Source organism: Myxocyprinus asiaticus, chromosome 8 (assembly GCF_019703515.2).
Source record: "Myxocyprinus asiaticus isolate MX2 ecotype Aquarium Trade chromosome 8, UBuf_Myxa_2, whole genome shotgun sequence".
NCBI lineage: Eukaryota > Metazoa > Chordata > Actinopteri > Cypriniformes > Catostomidae > Myxocyprinus > Myxocyprinus asiaticus.
In genome coordinates, this window is record NC_059351.1 from 33,040,851 (window position 1) to 33,056,658 (window position 15,808).

General features: G+C 41.7%; 1 protein-coding gene and 1 long non-coding RNA gene across 2 annotated transcripts in view; one reads left to right on the plus strand and one right to left on the minus strand.

Moving 5' to 3' along the window:
* Positions 1 to 15,808, plus strand: part of LOC127444833 (ephrin type-A receptor 6-like) — a 218,176-nt gene that overhangs the window by 128,730 nt on the left and 73,638 nt on the right. The window contains exons 4-5 of the mRNA XM_051704393.1: positions 4,417 to 4,572; positions 13,189 to 13,524. Of these exons, the coding sequence (XP_051560353.1) occupies positions 4,417 to 4,572; positions 13,189 to 13,524 (492 nt within the window). The remainder of the gene's footprint in view (positions 1 to 4,416; positions 4,573 to 13,188; positions 13,525 to 15,808) is intronic.
* On the minus strand, positions 2,824 to 13,233 carry LOC127444858 (uncharacterized). The gene is made up of 3 exons (XR_007897883.1): positions 13,143 to 13,233; positions 12,616 to 12,758; positions 2,824 to 2,932 (listed from the first exon to the last, which is right to left on the minus strand). It is a non-coding gene; the product is annotated as an uncharacterized LOC127444858 (long non-coding RNA).

Consider the following 15,808-nt stretch of genomic DNA (forward strand, 5'->3'; position numbering starts at 1 on the left):
GCCTAGGGTGCCGCTGGACAAGCCGCCTCCGCCCTGCACACCATGGCTCTCCTGCAAGTACAACAAGCCAAGGCACTAAAAGAACTGCACAAGGGCAGTTCTAAACTGGGATTGATGCAGGAACTGTGCTTGGTGACCGACCTCGCTCTCCAGGTGACGAAGGTCACGGCGCGGTCTCTCGGGCAGGCGATGTCCACCCTGGTGGTCCAGGAGCGCCACCTTTGGTTCAACTTGGTTGAGATGCGAGAGGCTGATAAGGCACGGTTCCCTGACGCCCCCATCTCCCAGGTTGGCCTGTTCGGCGACACCGTCGAGGACTGTGCTGGTTCCCCCAAAGGTGACCCCATGTGATATCTTCCGCAAAATTGTTTCCCTGTTGGTAAACTGCATCTTCCTTGGGCAAAGGCCCCTCTGTCCCCGGTCGCCATGCTTTGTAGAAACTCTTCCCTGTTCAGGTAGGACCTACCATGGGACCTCTCCACATGACATACTTCCGACAAGACTCGGTAAGACCATGTGATGTATTCCACTCAAAATACCCCCCCCCCCCCTTTGGACGGGGTGTGGTCTCCGCAGTGTCTTCCCCTTGGGAGGGACACCCCCCGACGTAGACACTTATGGATCCCAGTCAGTTAACAAATTCCACTCTTTTTGGGGAGAGAAGAGAGGAAAACAGGCCTCAGCTGGGCTAGCCTGTCCCTATTGTTGGGCAGTCGACTTGTTCCCGAAGGACAGTTCGATGCGTTGGGGGAGGTTATGTGACGGCCTGGTGCGCTGGCTACGAGGCACAAAGCAGTCTGCCCGTCTCGCACCTCCAGTTCACGTAACAGAGTTCAGCTAGTTGTGGAGTTTTGTATAGGGACCTCTAGTGTCACTACATCGACACAACATCGAGTGTGACAGATAGGGAATGTCATGGTTACTTTCATAACCTCCATTCCCTGATGGAGGGAATGAGACGTTGTGTCCCCCTTGCCACAACGCTGAACTACCCGCTGAAGTGGCAGGGACCTGGTCTCAGCTCCTCAGCACAAAACCTGAATGAGTGGTTGCATACCAGCTCCTTTTATACCCGTATGTCCGGGGGAGTGGCATGCAAATTCCACTTGCCAAATCCCATTGGCCTTTTTTCAAAAAAGCAGAGGTGTTTGGGGCTCCCAAGAGTGACCCCTAGTGTCACTACATCAACACAACATCTCGTTTCCTCCATCAGGGAACGGAGGTTACGAAAATAACCATGACGATTCTCTTTATAGAAGTTCTGAGCCTTGGACTGGCAGCTAATTTATTTCACTGCTTGTCACTTCTATGCTTACATAATATATGCTTTACATTTCTATAAAACAAAAGTTGACTTTGTCTACAGCAGATCTAAAGAAAAGTGAGAACCTACATTAATAATTTACGTTGAAATTTATTTCCTCGCTAGGAATTATGTCAAATGTCTATACTGATTCTAAAAGATGCTAGCTAAGGACCTGCATACAAAAATTGTTTCTCTGCATCACAATATGGACAAAAGGCTGCCAGGGAAGCTCTAAGGCTCACTGGGAACAGCCCTGTTACTGGAGAAGGTGTCTGGAGTCAGAGAGAAACAGATCAATGCCTGTAATGTTGTGGCTGTAGAGAATTACCAATCTCTTGAGGAGCAAATTTAAATAAAACTAGTGTGTGTGTGTGTGTGTGTGTGTGTGTGTGTGAGAGAGAGAGAGAGAGAGAGACAGAGAGAGAGAGAGAGAAAGAGAGATTGAGAGATATACTACAGAGATTAAATCTGCTATCTATGAAGTGTGTGTGCTTGTGTGTGTACCACTTAACTCGTCTGGCTGCTCTCCAGGGCCTTGGCGAGTTTTTCAGTGTGGAGTCGAAGCCCAAGACAGGGAGAGTTTAAGAGCTACTATGGTTTGGAGCATAAAGAAGATCAAATGAGTCAGGCTGCACACTGGAGAGTGGGAAAGAAAGAGTGAGAGAGACAGAAAGTGAAGCTTTTAATGTATCTCTTAAGCTGTCAATTCCATGGAGGCCGACTTGGGTAGAAAGGAACTGTAAAAGACAGAAAACAGCTCACACCTTATATTATTTGTCCATATTTATAATATGAATAAGCAAAACTACATATTTTCATAATCAGCTGGTCAGTGGGGTGTCTGAATAACTAATTGACTAGTCTTAAAGCTGAAGTGTGTAATTTCTAGCATCATCAAATGGAATTGTAAAAAAAAAAAAAAAAAAAATGTTGTTTTCAAACAGGTTTCGAGATAACTAGCCAGTCTGCTGGGAATTCAACAAACAGATAGTCCCACCCCAAACTCATGCCATTGGTTGGGTCAGTGTTGCTGTGTCGGGCTGTCGAGATGCTCAGACTTCAAATTAGAGATGGGAAGTCCGATTCTTTTCTGCAAACTGGTTCTTTCGGAGAGTTCGTTTCAATGAACCAGTTCAAAAAAACGATTTACCAGTTTGTTTACATCATCACACCAGATTTACCAGTTTGTTTACATCATGACGTCACTAATATGTAATACTATTATCCAGGCGGATGAAAATACATGGTCAAAACACATTCAAATAAAGCCGTGTGTAAGCACATATAGCTGATTTACATTTTATTCAATTAAATAATAATAATAATCTTGGATAAGTTTCCTACATTAAAGTTTTTCAACGAAAGCACCCAAAAAGGGCAATGATGTGCAAACGCGGATGTTTTAGCTACATGTCTAAAGTAAATAAAGTAAAAAAAAGTCTTCTTAATCAACTCAACTTTTCACAGACACCATGAGAAACCATAAAGAAACTTACATTTCGCCCCCTCATTCAAGTCATCGGTTCACTTATGCTCATTGGTTCTCAGCGGACATGTCCGAGTCTCCGAGTCCGAATTGTTTTCTCAGTTCAGTGTACTGGTGACCCATTGGTTCTTCGGACATGTCTGAAAGAGACTGTTCTCAGTTCAGTGTGTACTGTGTACTGGCTTGCGAGCTGTCAGAGACACATGACTGTCAATGTAATGTTGATGTGAATTTTTGCGACCAGATAATTTTCGATAAAACTATGACAGTTATGGCACAACATATTTACAGAATGTTTTATGTGTTATTATCCTTATATGCTGCTTTGTCCATAAGAAGCTTTCATTTTGTCCCCACACACTCCAACCCTTGGTACACGCATGCTCAGTTTCAGGCAGCAGCTCGAGATACTGTTCTCAGTTCAGTGTACTGGTGACTCATCGGTTCTTCGGACACGTCCGAAAGAGACAGTTCTCAGTTCAGTGTACTGTTGGAGTAACTGGAGCGCTGATAATAATAATAATTGGCAAAAACTGGCATCATAGGTTTATATACTCTGGGTTATTTGGCTCATTTCGAGTGGGATGACTGCTAGGAACGTCCGAAAGTGAATTTTGATTGAGTAACTTGTGGATCAGTGTTGACTCAAGCCGTGAACTGGTTCAGACGATTCAGTCCGATTTGGTGAACTGGTTCATCTAGTTCACTAAAAAGAACCGGTTCAAAAGAACGATTCGATCACGAACCGGACATCACTACTTCAAATGGCTTACTTATGCAGTAGCTGTCTCTGCATATTAAGCTGTGATAGGATAAAGCATTTAAAAAAAGTTACAAACTTCAGCTTAAAAAAGCCCTGTATAATTATGCTGATGTCCACCAGACACCACTAGGGGGCATTCACATAATAAACAAAAAGAAAAACAGCAGGACAGTGCACAACAGAATGGAACAGAATACATAATGTCTTGAGATGCATTTTTAAAAGTTGACTATTATTAAGTTGACATATTTAAAAATGCAAAATTCATGGTACACGCTGAAAGAACATCACAAAGTGCCAAAAACATCAGTCTACTTTTGTGCATAGAGAAGCAATTTTTAAATAATGCAGACATTTTATAAGGTAACTAACAGATATTTAACAAATATGTAGGTTAAACATCTATAAATTTTCATTGCACAAAACTGTCATAGTCCTCACAACAACAGAGACATACAGATTATGAATAATAATGAGAGCATTGCTCACAGAAGGTGATTTGAAGTCTGACAGTAATTGTCTTGAAATATAATGTTAAATCCAGTGGATTTGTTACTAAAGTGTTGCTTTGATGGCTGCAGTAGTGGTGCTTTAAAAAGGGGATAAATTTAGAGATGCACTGTGCTGACAGTATAACAGCATGCCAAGGCACAGCATGCTAAAACCCTCTCTGAGCAGTTGGGTTTCTACATTCATCCCCTTTGAGGCACCACTGCTAAAAATGATTAAAGCTAAAACAAAAATGAGAGAAAATCTATTTAACCTCACTTATCAAATTGTCAGTTGGTGGCCGACTCATTGATATAATCAGTAATTCCAGGAAGTCACAGCTTTAACCATTCTCCTTTGTTTTCTCCACAGCCTGCAGATCCGGGTTCTACAAAGCCTTTGCAGGAAACATCAAATGTTCAAAGTGTCCCCCTCACAGTTTGAGCCACACTGAGGGTTCGGCACTGTGTCACTGCGAGAAAGGCTACTTCAGAACCAGCAAGGACCCTCCTACCATGGCCTGTACACGTTAGTCAGCCTCTCATTTCTTTATTCACACTTTTCCTAAACTATTTTTCATACTCAGGGTTTAACAATAAAGATGGCCTGTGTTTTGGTCCAGTAACAGACGTAACTGTCATTTGTCCTATCTGGGAAAAGCTGCTTTGTTACTACATCTTACGTATCATGTACATGTGTTTTTATGCCTTAAAAACTTAAATATTTGGTTTTGTGTGCTTGATTGAAGATTGAATATTAGTATTTAGTATATTTTGATGAAATATCACTTTAAAAAAATACAAATAACAATGTTACATCTGTGGTTTGTCATACTGTCATGAATTTCGCCTTTGTTGTTCCTCCCGCTCACCACCAGAGGGCTCCATTACCTGGGGATTGACTTTAACTCTCTGGACTCCATTTCCCATAATCCCCGTACCTGTCACTGATTACCTGATCAGCTGTTTCTCATTTACTCAGCTATTTAAGTCTCACTCTCACTCTCTATCATTGCGAAGTCTTGTTTTGCCCTGGCTGACATTTCTAAGCGTTCTCTGAGGTTTTGCATTATCTGTGTATGATCCTGGCCCATTGCTGCCTGCCTACTACTACTGCCTTATTTACCTGGAAATAACCTATGATTGTCTGCCGCCTGCCCTGACCTCTTGCCTGTTTATTTTCTACCACTCTGTATTGCCTTTGTTATTACTGTTGCTGGTGATTGACCCTGTCTGTCTGTATTATGACATTTATCATTATTAAAGCTGCACATGGATCTCAACTCTGATGACTCATCATTACACATACAGTTAATCTTAAAATATTAATGAAGCTAAAACTAAAAGGTCCCACTTACTTTAGTTTCAGGTTCAGATAAGATCAAAGATCAGAGGTTGCATGCTTTTAACACTATGTACTTTAAAACACAATAACAAAATACATGATTTTTGTCGCTTTTGGCTTTCTGCGGTTCAATTAATTTGTCGGGTGTTTGAAGTTGTGTTGCCTAATTGTGCTATTGGAATTATCCTACTTCCCACTTTTGAAGTCATAATTATGAGCTTGTCACGTTGAAGTGCTTTGTTGTTGGAAACATTGAGGACACCAGGTTTATTCATGCATATTTCTTGGGGAATTCTTATTGTGACGAGGCAGGCGAAAAAACAAAACACGGGAAACGAAGCACAGAACATGACAACACATGTAAAGACTGACAAAGAAACCAGGGGAAAACAAGGGCTTAAATATATGGGGGCAAACAAGGGAACGAGGAACACCTGTGGAAACAATTAGGGGAAAACCAATCATAAAATGAAACTACAAAAGGACTACAAACTAACAGGAAACAGGAACTAAACAAGAATTTCAACATAAGTCAATACAAAAACAGGGAATATGTGACAGAGCCCCCCTTTTAAGGAGCGGATTCCAGACACTCCAAAAAACAAAAACAAATTGTCCATGGAGTATGGGGGAAAACAGGAAGTACAGGGGGGCACAAGGGGTAAAAAGGCAGTTCAAGGGGGCACAAGGGGCAAGGGGAGCTAAGGAACAAGGCAAAGTCAGGGAGGATCGAAACCAAGGCGGAGCCAGAGGGATGGAGAGCAAGAGCGACACTGCAGGCTTGGAGGACCAAGTAGACCAGAGCAGATCAGGCGGGCGGCCAGGAGACCAGGGAGACCAGAGCAGATCAGGCGGATGGCCAGGAGACCAAGGAGATGACCTCAAGGTGGGGACTGGGTCAGGAGTCCTGGGAGGCGGCTGCAGGGCCGAGACAGGGTCAGGCGGTGGAGCCGCTGTAGGATGAGTCTCTGGGGGAGCGGGCTGAGCTGCAGGTGGAATAGTCTCTCGGGGAGCGGACGGAGCTGCTGGAGGAATAGTCTCTGGGGGAGCGGGCAGAGCCGTGGAAGTCTCTGGGGGCGGAGCCGTGGAAGACTCTGGAGGTGGAGCGTGGCAGGCGGAGCCGTGGTAGGCTGGAAGGGCGAAGCCGTGGAAGGCGGAGCCGTGGCAGGCTCGAGGGGTGAAGCCGTGGAAGGCAGCCGTGGCAGGCTCAAGGGGCGAAGCTGTGGAAGGCAGAGCCGTGGCAGGCACAAGACAAAGATTCCTGGATGAATGGGAAACGACCTCCATGGTCGCGAACATGGGAAGAGACTCAGAAACGACCTCCATGGTCGTGTTCATGGTCTGAGACTCGGGAACGACCTCCGTGGTCGAGAACATGGGCAGAATCTGGGAAACGACCTCTGTGGTCGTGGGCATGAGCGGAGACTCGGGAACGACCTCTGTAGTCGTGGGCATGGGCAGAGACTCGGGAACGATCTCTGTAGTCGTGGGTATGGACAGAGACTCGGGAACGACCTCCATGGTCGTGTACATGGGAGGAGACTTGGGAATGACCTCTGTGGTCGTGGGCATGGGCAGAGACTCGGGAACGACCTCTGTGGTCGTGGGCATGGGCGGAGACTCAGGAACGACCTCTGTGGTCGTGGGCATGAGCGGAGACTGGGGAACAACCTCTGAGGTCGTGGGCAGAGACTCGGGAACAGAAACTTTTCTTCTCCTTCTCCTCCTCAGGATGGCCGAAATTGACAACGCTGGCTCTGGGACGGACGAGGCTGGCAACGCTGGTTCTGGGACGGACGAGGCTGGCAACGCTGGCTCTGGGACGGATGAGGCTGGCAACGCAGGCTCTGGGACGGACGAGCCTTCTAGCTCATTGGCCGTGGCAGGTGTGGGCGTTGGCTCGTTGGCTGTGGCAGGCATGGGCGTTGGCTCGTTGGCCGTGGCAGGCATGGGCGTTGGCTCGTTGGCCGTGGCAGGTGTGGGCGTTGGCTCATTGGCCGTGGAAGGCGTGGCCGTTGGCTCGTTAGCCGTGGCAGGCGTGGGCACTGGCTCGTTGGCCGTGGCAGGCATGGGTGCTAGCCTGTTGGCCATGGCAGGAGAGGAGGATCCTCAGATTCCAGAGTGTCCTGGGTTAACCTCACATATTCCCTCCATGTGTAATGTCCCATCTCAGGCAATTCCCTCCACCGATAATAGGTTAAACCTATTCGGTATATTGCCTTGAGATGGGAGTCCTCAAAACCTGTGAGGCTGGCAATGGCGCAGAAGAAACGGGAGTATTCCCAAATGGGTAAATCCACCCGGCTCAACTGAGTGAACATGGCTGCTAGATCAATTTTTTTGGTCAGACTTTCTGTGACGAGGCAAGCAAGGAATTTGCATCTAAATGCAGCTTTATTAACAAAAGGATAAACAAAGAAACTCAGAATATAAAAAACAAAACACGGGAAACCAAGCACAGAACATGACAACACATGTAAAAACTGACAAAGAAACGAGGGGAAAACAAGAGCTTAAATACATGGGGGCAAACAAGGGAACGAGGAACACCTGTGGAAACAATCAGGGGAAATCCAATCATAAAAGGACTACAAACTTACAGGAAACAGGAACTAAACAAGAATTTCAACATAAAAGTCAATACAAAAACAGGGAATACAGTTGTGCTTAAAAGTTTGCATACCCTGGCAGAAATTGTGAAATTTTGGCATTGATTTTGAAAATATGACTGATCATGCATCTTTTATTTAAGGGTAGTGATCATATGAAGCCATTTATTATCACATAGTTGTTTGGCTCCTTTTTAAATTGTAATGATAACAGAAATCACTGAAATGGCCCTGATCAAAAGTTTACATATCCTTGAATGTTTGGCCTTATTACAGACACACAAGGTGACGCACACAGGTTTAAATGGCAATTAAAGGTTCATTTCCCACACCTGTGGCTTTTTAAATTGCAATTAGTTTCAATGAGTTTGTTAGCTCTCACGTGGATGCACTGAGCAGGCTAGATACTGAGCCATGGGGAGCAGAAAAGAACAGTCAAAAGACCTGCGTAACAAGGTAATGGAACTTTATAAAGATGGAAAAGGATATTAGAAGATATCCAAAGCCTTGAAAATGCCAGTCAGTACTGTTCAATCACTTATTATGAAGTGGAAAATTCGGGGATCTCTTGATATCAAGCCAAGGTCAGGTCAGGTAGACCAAGAAAGATTTCAGCCACAACTGCCAGAAGAATTGTTCGGGATTCAAAGAAAAACCCACAGGTAACCTCAGGAGAAATGCAGGCTGCTCTGGAAAAAGACGGTGTGGTTGTTTCAAGTAGCACAATATGACGATACTTGAACAAAACTGAGCTGCACAAAATCTTTACTGCGCCAATGCCATAAAAAAGCCCTTGACATGCCTCACAGCTTCTGGCACACTGTAATTTGGAGTGACGAGACCAAAATAGAGCTTTATGGTCACAACCATTAGCGCTATGTTTGGAGAGGGGTCAACAAGGCCTATAGTGAAAAGAATACCATCCCCACTGTGAAGCATGGTGGTGGCTCACTGATGTTTTGGGGGTGTGTGAGCTCTAAAGGCATGGGGAATCTTGTGAAAATTGATGGCAAGATGAATGTAGCATGTTATCAGAAAATACCGGCAGACAATTTGCATTCTTCTGCACGAAGCTGCACATGGGACGCTCTTGGACTTTCCAGCTTGACAATGACCCTAAGCACAAGGCCAAGCTGACCCTCCAGTGGTTACAGCAGAAAAAGGTGAAGGTTCTTGAGTGGCCATCACAGTCTCCTGACCTTAATATCATCGAGGCACTCTGGAGAGATCTCAAACATGCAGTTCATGCAAGACGACCAAAGACTTTGCATGACCTGGAGGCATTTTGCCAAGACGAATGAGCAGCTATACCACCTGCAAGAATTTGGGGCCTCATAGACAACTATTACAAAAGACTGCATGCTGTCATTGATGCTAAATGGGGCAATACACAGTATTAAGAACTAAGTGTATGCAGACTTTTGAACAGGGGTCATTTCATTTTTTTCTTTGTTGACATGTTTTGTTTTATGATTCTGCCATTCTGTTATAACCTACAGTTGAATATGAATCCCGTAAGAAATAAAAGAAATGTGTTTTGCCTGCTCACTCATGTTTTCTTTAAAAATTTTACATATATTATCAATTCTCCATGGGTATGCAAACTTTTGAGCACAACTGTGACACTTATTTTGACAGCATAATACATGCTAGCCAACTGCCTGATGATAATGGAATTCTTATCAAATAATTTATACAATATTTATACAAATAATATTTTCTCTGCGTAAAAATGTACAATAAGCATCAGATAGTTACTGATATACGTAAATGTATAAGACTGAAATGGCAAGCAATAATATGGTAGCTGTATATAGAAAAATTAATAAAACCATCATTCCTTTTTGAAACTGTTCTCTCCTCCGCCATGTTGAATGTTTACATATCCTACCAACTCAGAAACTCGGGTATCAAAATTATCTCTGAGTTTCCTAGTCAGAATCACAACAGGGTATTTATGTGCAACTCCCAAGTATGAAACTAATTTATAATTATTCCAAAAGCACGTGAAGGCAGCTTCAATTTAGACAGCAGGCTGCAAATAGGCTTAAGGTGCTTATGAGAAAAAAACTTTTTTTGCTAGATTTGCCCAAGTTTACGAGGTCCATGGCCTTGGTTCTAAATAAAAGAGTTTTGCAAAAATGTGGGTAACACTTTACAAAAAGGTCCCATTCATTAAAATTAATTAATGCATTAGGTATCATGAACAAACAATAAACAATAACTATTGTTTTTACAGCATTTATTAATCTTTATATGTTAGTTCATAGTGCATTAATTAATGTTAACAAATACAACTTTTGATTTTAACAATGTATTAGCATATGTTAAAATTAGGGCTGTCGATTTAACACATTCATTTAGTGTGATTAATTATATATAAAAATAACGTGTTAAAAAAATGAATGCAATTTATCATGCCCTCTGATGCATATGTAAATTCTGTAATAAGAGTATGGATTTTCCTACGATATGAGCAATTCAAGCTTGAAGTATATCTGTATGCATCAATAGGTGGCACCACACATCAACAAACCTCACAAGCAGCACAGCCACAGAATGAGAACCGCTCACTGAGGAAGCACAACAGGTGGGCAAAGCACAACAAAACATATGGATCTTGAGATGCGATTTTCAAAGTTTACACTACTTTGAACTTGAAACGCGTCCATCTGAGGCACACACATGTACATAGAGCGACAATTAAAAAGAGCACAGATGGAATGCAAGAAAGTGTACTGTGAGAACAGGACAGAATTACGAACCCAATGCAAAACAGATTGCTGTCAACCAGTACCGCCGCTCCCTTTACGCATATTACGCAGACTGCTTTGGGCACCAACTCCCCAGGAGGGCACCATCTTACCCTGGGGGGCACCAGAAACTCTACAGGCTGCCCTCCCTCGCACGTTATACTTTATTCAAGGACACGATAGCAATAGTGGAACACAGAACACAGCTCGCACCACGTCAGATTATTACCTCGCAAATTATCAAAACATTTGGGGTTTTACTGAAATCATTCAGGGCGTAAGGCCTGGTAGGCTACCCTTAGCACCACCATATCACCATGAACATATCATAGAAAAATTTTGAAAATGATTTGTGAAGGTTTTGGAAGCATCAAACAAATCAGTAATGTTTTTCACAGTAAGCTATTGTTTAACAAATAAATAAATAAATAAAGGGATGGTTATGAATTCATAGCTTTCATGGAGTTTTGCAATTATAATTGTATAATTTCAAGGTACTATTGCAAATTAAACCTAATAAACTATTTTTAGTAACTTGTTTTTTGCTTTGCTTTAATAGTGCTTTGCTTTAGACAATTTAAGGGTTTTTCACACTGCGCTTAAACCTGGTTATCTTCATTCTAAACCCCACTTTTAACCCCGAGTAAAGCAACGTTTCACACTTGTAATTTTAAAAGGGGATTAACACCGCTTTTTACTCTGGGTTATTAAACCCCACTCCAGAGCAGGGTTAGCCCCGCGTTGTGAAGGGTTAACCCCGCGTTGTGGTGCCAAAAGTATATGTGACGAGGAGGAGGGTGTGGCCAGGCCATGAGGCTGCATGGCTGGTGCTGAATCAGCTGATCAGCAGGAGAGCGAAATAAAAGGAAGCCGGAGACGCCAGTTCGAGAGAGAGACAGACACAGCCGCGTTGCATGTGTGTCTGTGTTTGTTTAAGTTTGTTTTAAGTTAAGTTTGACATTAAAACTTTATGTTTACTGTTCAGCCGTTTCCCGCCTCCTCCTTGCCCATCCTTGAACTGTTACAGTATACAGTGCGAAATGATGCGGAGTTTGAATGATAGAGAAAGTTGTATCAACAGACAACCAATCAAATAAAGCCTCAGTACATATCTCATTAAATATTCATGCTTGAAACTTTCAAGGGCTGTTCTCCGTCTGAGGGAAACCGGAAAAGTTTGAACAGTAGTGGCAAACGCGATAACTGCCATAATGAAGAGACAGTATTCCATGTTTTCGTGGCATATTTCAGAAGACGAATGACAAACAGAGATGATTTGCTTGGCGGCATTTCACAGAAGAGCAGAGCAGCTCCATCGGCAGGTTGCGTGTACGTCGCGAACTACATTCATCCAATCATTGTTATTAACACCACAAATATGCAAATAAGAATGTCAGCCCGGGGTTTATGAATCTCAACATGAATACCCATGATTAATTATTAATCCAGGGTAAAGTATGAACAGTGTGAAACATGAAACTGGATAACCCAGGATTCTGGTTACCCGGGGTTTAGAATAACCCGGGGTTAACGAGTTCAAGTATGAAAGGTCCTTAAGTGTTAGTTGCGTATCAGTTGGCTAACAGTGTTAGTGTTTATATATTATGTGACATTTATATATAATACAAATATAATATATATATATATATATATATATATATATATATATATATATATATATATATATATATATTATTTTTTTATTTTTTTATTTTTTCTGATTCATATAAAATGTGTTGCTGAAAACAAAATGTATAATTTTTGTGGTGGGGCAAGTAAAAATGTTTGCAGGTCAAGTAAAAATCTATTTGAAAAACTATTAATTTTGATGAATATATTCATTTTGTGAATTTGCTTTACCATACCTTCTTCTATGCTTTTTATCAATCAGAATTCCTGTGTTTCCAGTATTCTGCTTCATCATCCTCTTCTCTTTCACTCCTTTTGCCCCCCATCATGCTTACTCAAATTATTCACCAATCTTATTCTTTTCAACACCAGCAGCAATCTGCGTCAAAAACATGAGAGGAGGAATAATTAGTTCCTTGTTATTCATGAGTGGATGCAATTATCATTAACTATGATAATCATGTCTAGGACATATTCTCATTATCATCATTAGCTGAGTCTGGGAAACAGTAGATAAACGTAGACTTCCCTATATCTATCTCATAGCTGGCATTCTATAGGAAGCAAAACCAGGGTACTAAAGCAGAGATATTTGTATATCTGCTAAACCAGAGGGAGGGTGGGAGAAAGAGACAGCAAAAGCTTTCATGTGATTTTAAGTCATTAGTAGGATTCATTAGCAGAGGATAACATTATTAATATGCATAATATTTTCACAAATAAATGTTTGCTCTCACTAGTGGTTTTCTGCCAGGATGCTAACCATTGTTGTAACTTGTTAAGGAATCAGGTGTCTCTTTTTTTTTCAGGACCGCCCTCCTCTCCTCGAAACTTGGTCTTTAACATCAACGAGACAGCCCTCTTTCTGGAGTGGACTCCGCCCAGTGACACAGGTGGTCGGAAGGATGTAACCTATAATGTCTTATGTCATCGATGCGGAGCTGATGGGCAGGTCTGCGAGCCATGCAACAGCAACATGCGCTTCATACCAAGACCTGTGGGCCTCACGAGCACCTCTGTGGTGGTCCAGGACTTTGTGGCACATGCCAACTACACATTCCAGATCGAAGCTCTGAATGGAGTGTCAGGGATGGGCAGACCCATTAGACAGCTGGCCAATATCACTGTCAGTACCGAGCAGGCTGGTAAGTAGTGACTGCAGTAGATAATAGAAATTGTAAAAAAATAAAATAAAAAAAAAAGTGTTATGTTATGTTTGCCACTTTTTTCGTCAGCGCACAAAGCGCAAGTGGGCTTAGATGGGAGTGTTTGCGCTATCTGTGAGTTTATGAAGTGGCGCAAATCACAGTTTGCTATTTTCCTTAGAAATAGGTCATTGCGTTAAGATGTCTGTTTACAGCAAAAGTTTAAATTCAGTTCCTACATTTGCAGTTTGGAGATTATTTGGTGATAAAGTTCATGTCCAAACTATGAAAATATAGTGGAACATCAAATTATGTCCCTGACAATCACAGTTGTAGCCATTTTATGAAACAAAATTTTATGAGAATTGTGTTAAACTAACTATAGGTCATGGTTTATTTTTCAGTTATTATTATTATGCTTCTGTTCGCAATTGTATTTATGATTTAATTTGTATTGGTATTTTTCCATCTGTTGTCATAGAGTGATTTTTGAGCCATTGCAAAAGGGGACAGTTGAAGAAGTTGGAGAGAGTAACATTTTTGGATTTCAAGTCAAGTCATTTTTACTGTATAGCACTTTTCACAATAGATGTTTTTCCAAAGCAGCTGTACATGAAGTTCTGCTATATTTTAAATTATGCTATAATAGGAAATAAAGCCAATAATATATTAGTCATCATTGTGCTATTTTATAAAAATGTGGTTGTTTATTGTGCCTTAATAAGTAAATACAATTTTTACTTAGACCCACAGTGAGCCAGCCAAAGGTGACTTTGGCAAGGAAAAAAAAACTCCATAAGATGTTGGTTAATGGAGGAAAATAACCTTTGTAGAATCAATACTCACTTTGGGTGCCAGTACCCTTCTGGCTAAACAGCATGAATATAATGCCAATATTAGTTATTTATGTGTAGAACAAGTCATGGTTTAAATTAGTAAACTAAGTAAATGTTAGGGGCCAATGTTTAAACAAAATTATTTTGTATGAACTATGAACTGTAAGATTAGTGACAAAGTCTTTGAAGTCATCCTGAATTAACTGTGGAAATGCACTTAGATGCATTGTCCTTTAATATTTGGCTGATTTTTGTTGGCAGTTAAATAATTGCCTACGTATTCCATTTTAAGAGAGTCTAGTCCATCTTTTGATCAAGATGATACAGGCATCAGTCAGTGAGGGGCATCGTAGTCTGGCTGGAAGCTTATGGCAGGTAAATTTGGTGAAGTCCATCCTGAGTCCAAGGTTCACACTGTGGCACATGAAGAATCTCGTGTGTTGGAGTTTGCATTAATTCATCCTCTGTGATGTGCATCGTAGTACACTGAAGTGAAGTCTGGCTGGCACAGGCTGCAGTTGGTCATCATCTCTCAGCGACACGTAGCAGTGGGAGTCGGACATCACGCAGGACCAGAGCTGGATCTGGCAGGCTATGGTAACCTCAGGATATACAGTACTGTGCAAAAGTCTTAGGCACAAAATATGTTTTACCAAAGCATCTGTCTTAAGATGGTTATTTATATCTTCAGCTTTAGTGTGTCAATAGGAAATATACATTTTACATTCCCTAACATTCCTTTTGTAAATAGAATAGAACAGAAGAACAAGGAGCCCTGCAACAGATGGTGTGGCCCCCACAGATCCCCCCACTGAACATTGAGTCAGTCTGGGATACATGAAGAGACAGAAGCAGTTGAGACAGCCTAAATAGATAGAAGAACTGTGACGAATTATCCAAGAAGCTTGAAACATCCTATCTGCCAACAACCAAGAAAAACTGTGTCCAAGAGTATTGGTGCTGTTTTGAAGGCAAAGGTTGTCACACCAAATATTGATATAGCTTTTTTTATGTTTGGACTTTGTATGACTTTAAGTGATAAATGAAAAATATTGATGGCATTATTTTTGAAGACATCCTCACTATACAACATTTTTCACAAATGCCTAAAACTTTTGCACAGTACTGTATGTTAAACCCAATACCGACTAAACTCCTAAAAGAGGTGTTTACTGTAATCTCAGAACCTCTTCTTAATATTGTTAACTCATTATCCTTAGGGTATGTCACAAGGTTAAGACAGGGAACAAATAGAATAATATTAGCATAAATGCCATTCACTTTAAAGCACTTATAAAATAAGAGAAGTGTTTCCGGTTCTGGCAGACCTAATAAAAGCAGCATAACTATGAGTTGAGGGATAAATTAGGTGTATGCCTGGCTGAATAGATGAGTCTTTAGTCTAGATTTAAACTGAGAGAGTGTGCCTGTGTCCCGAACACTGCTTG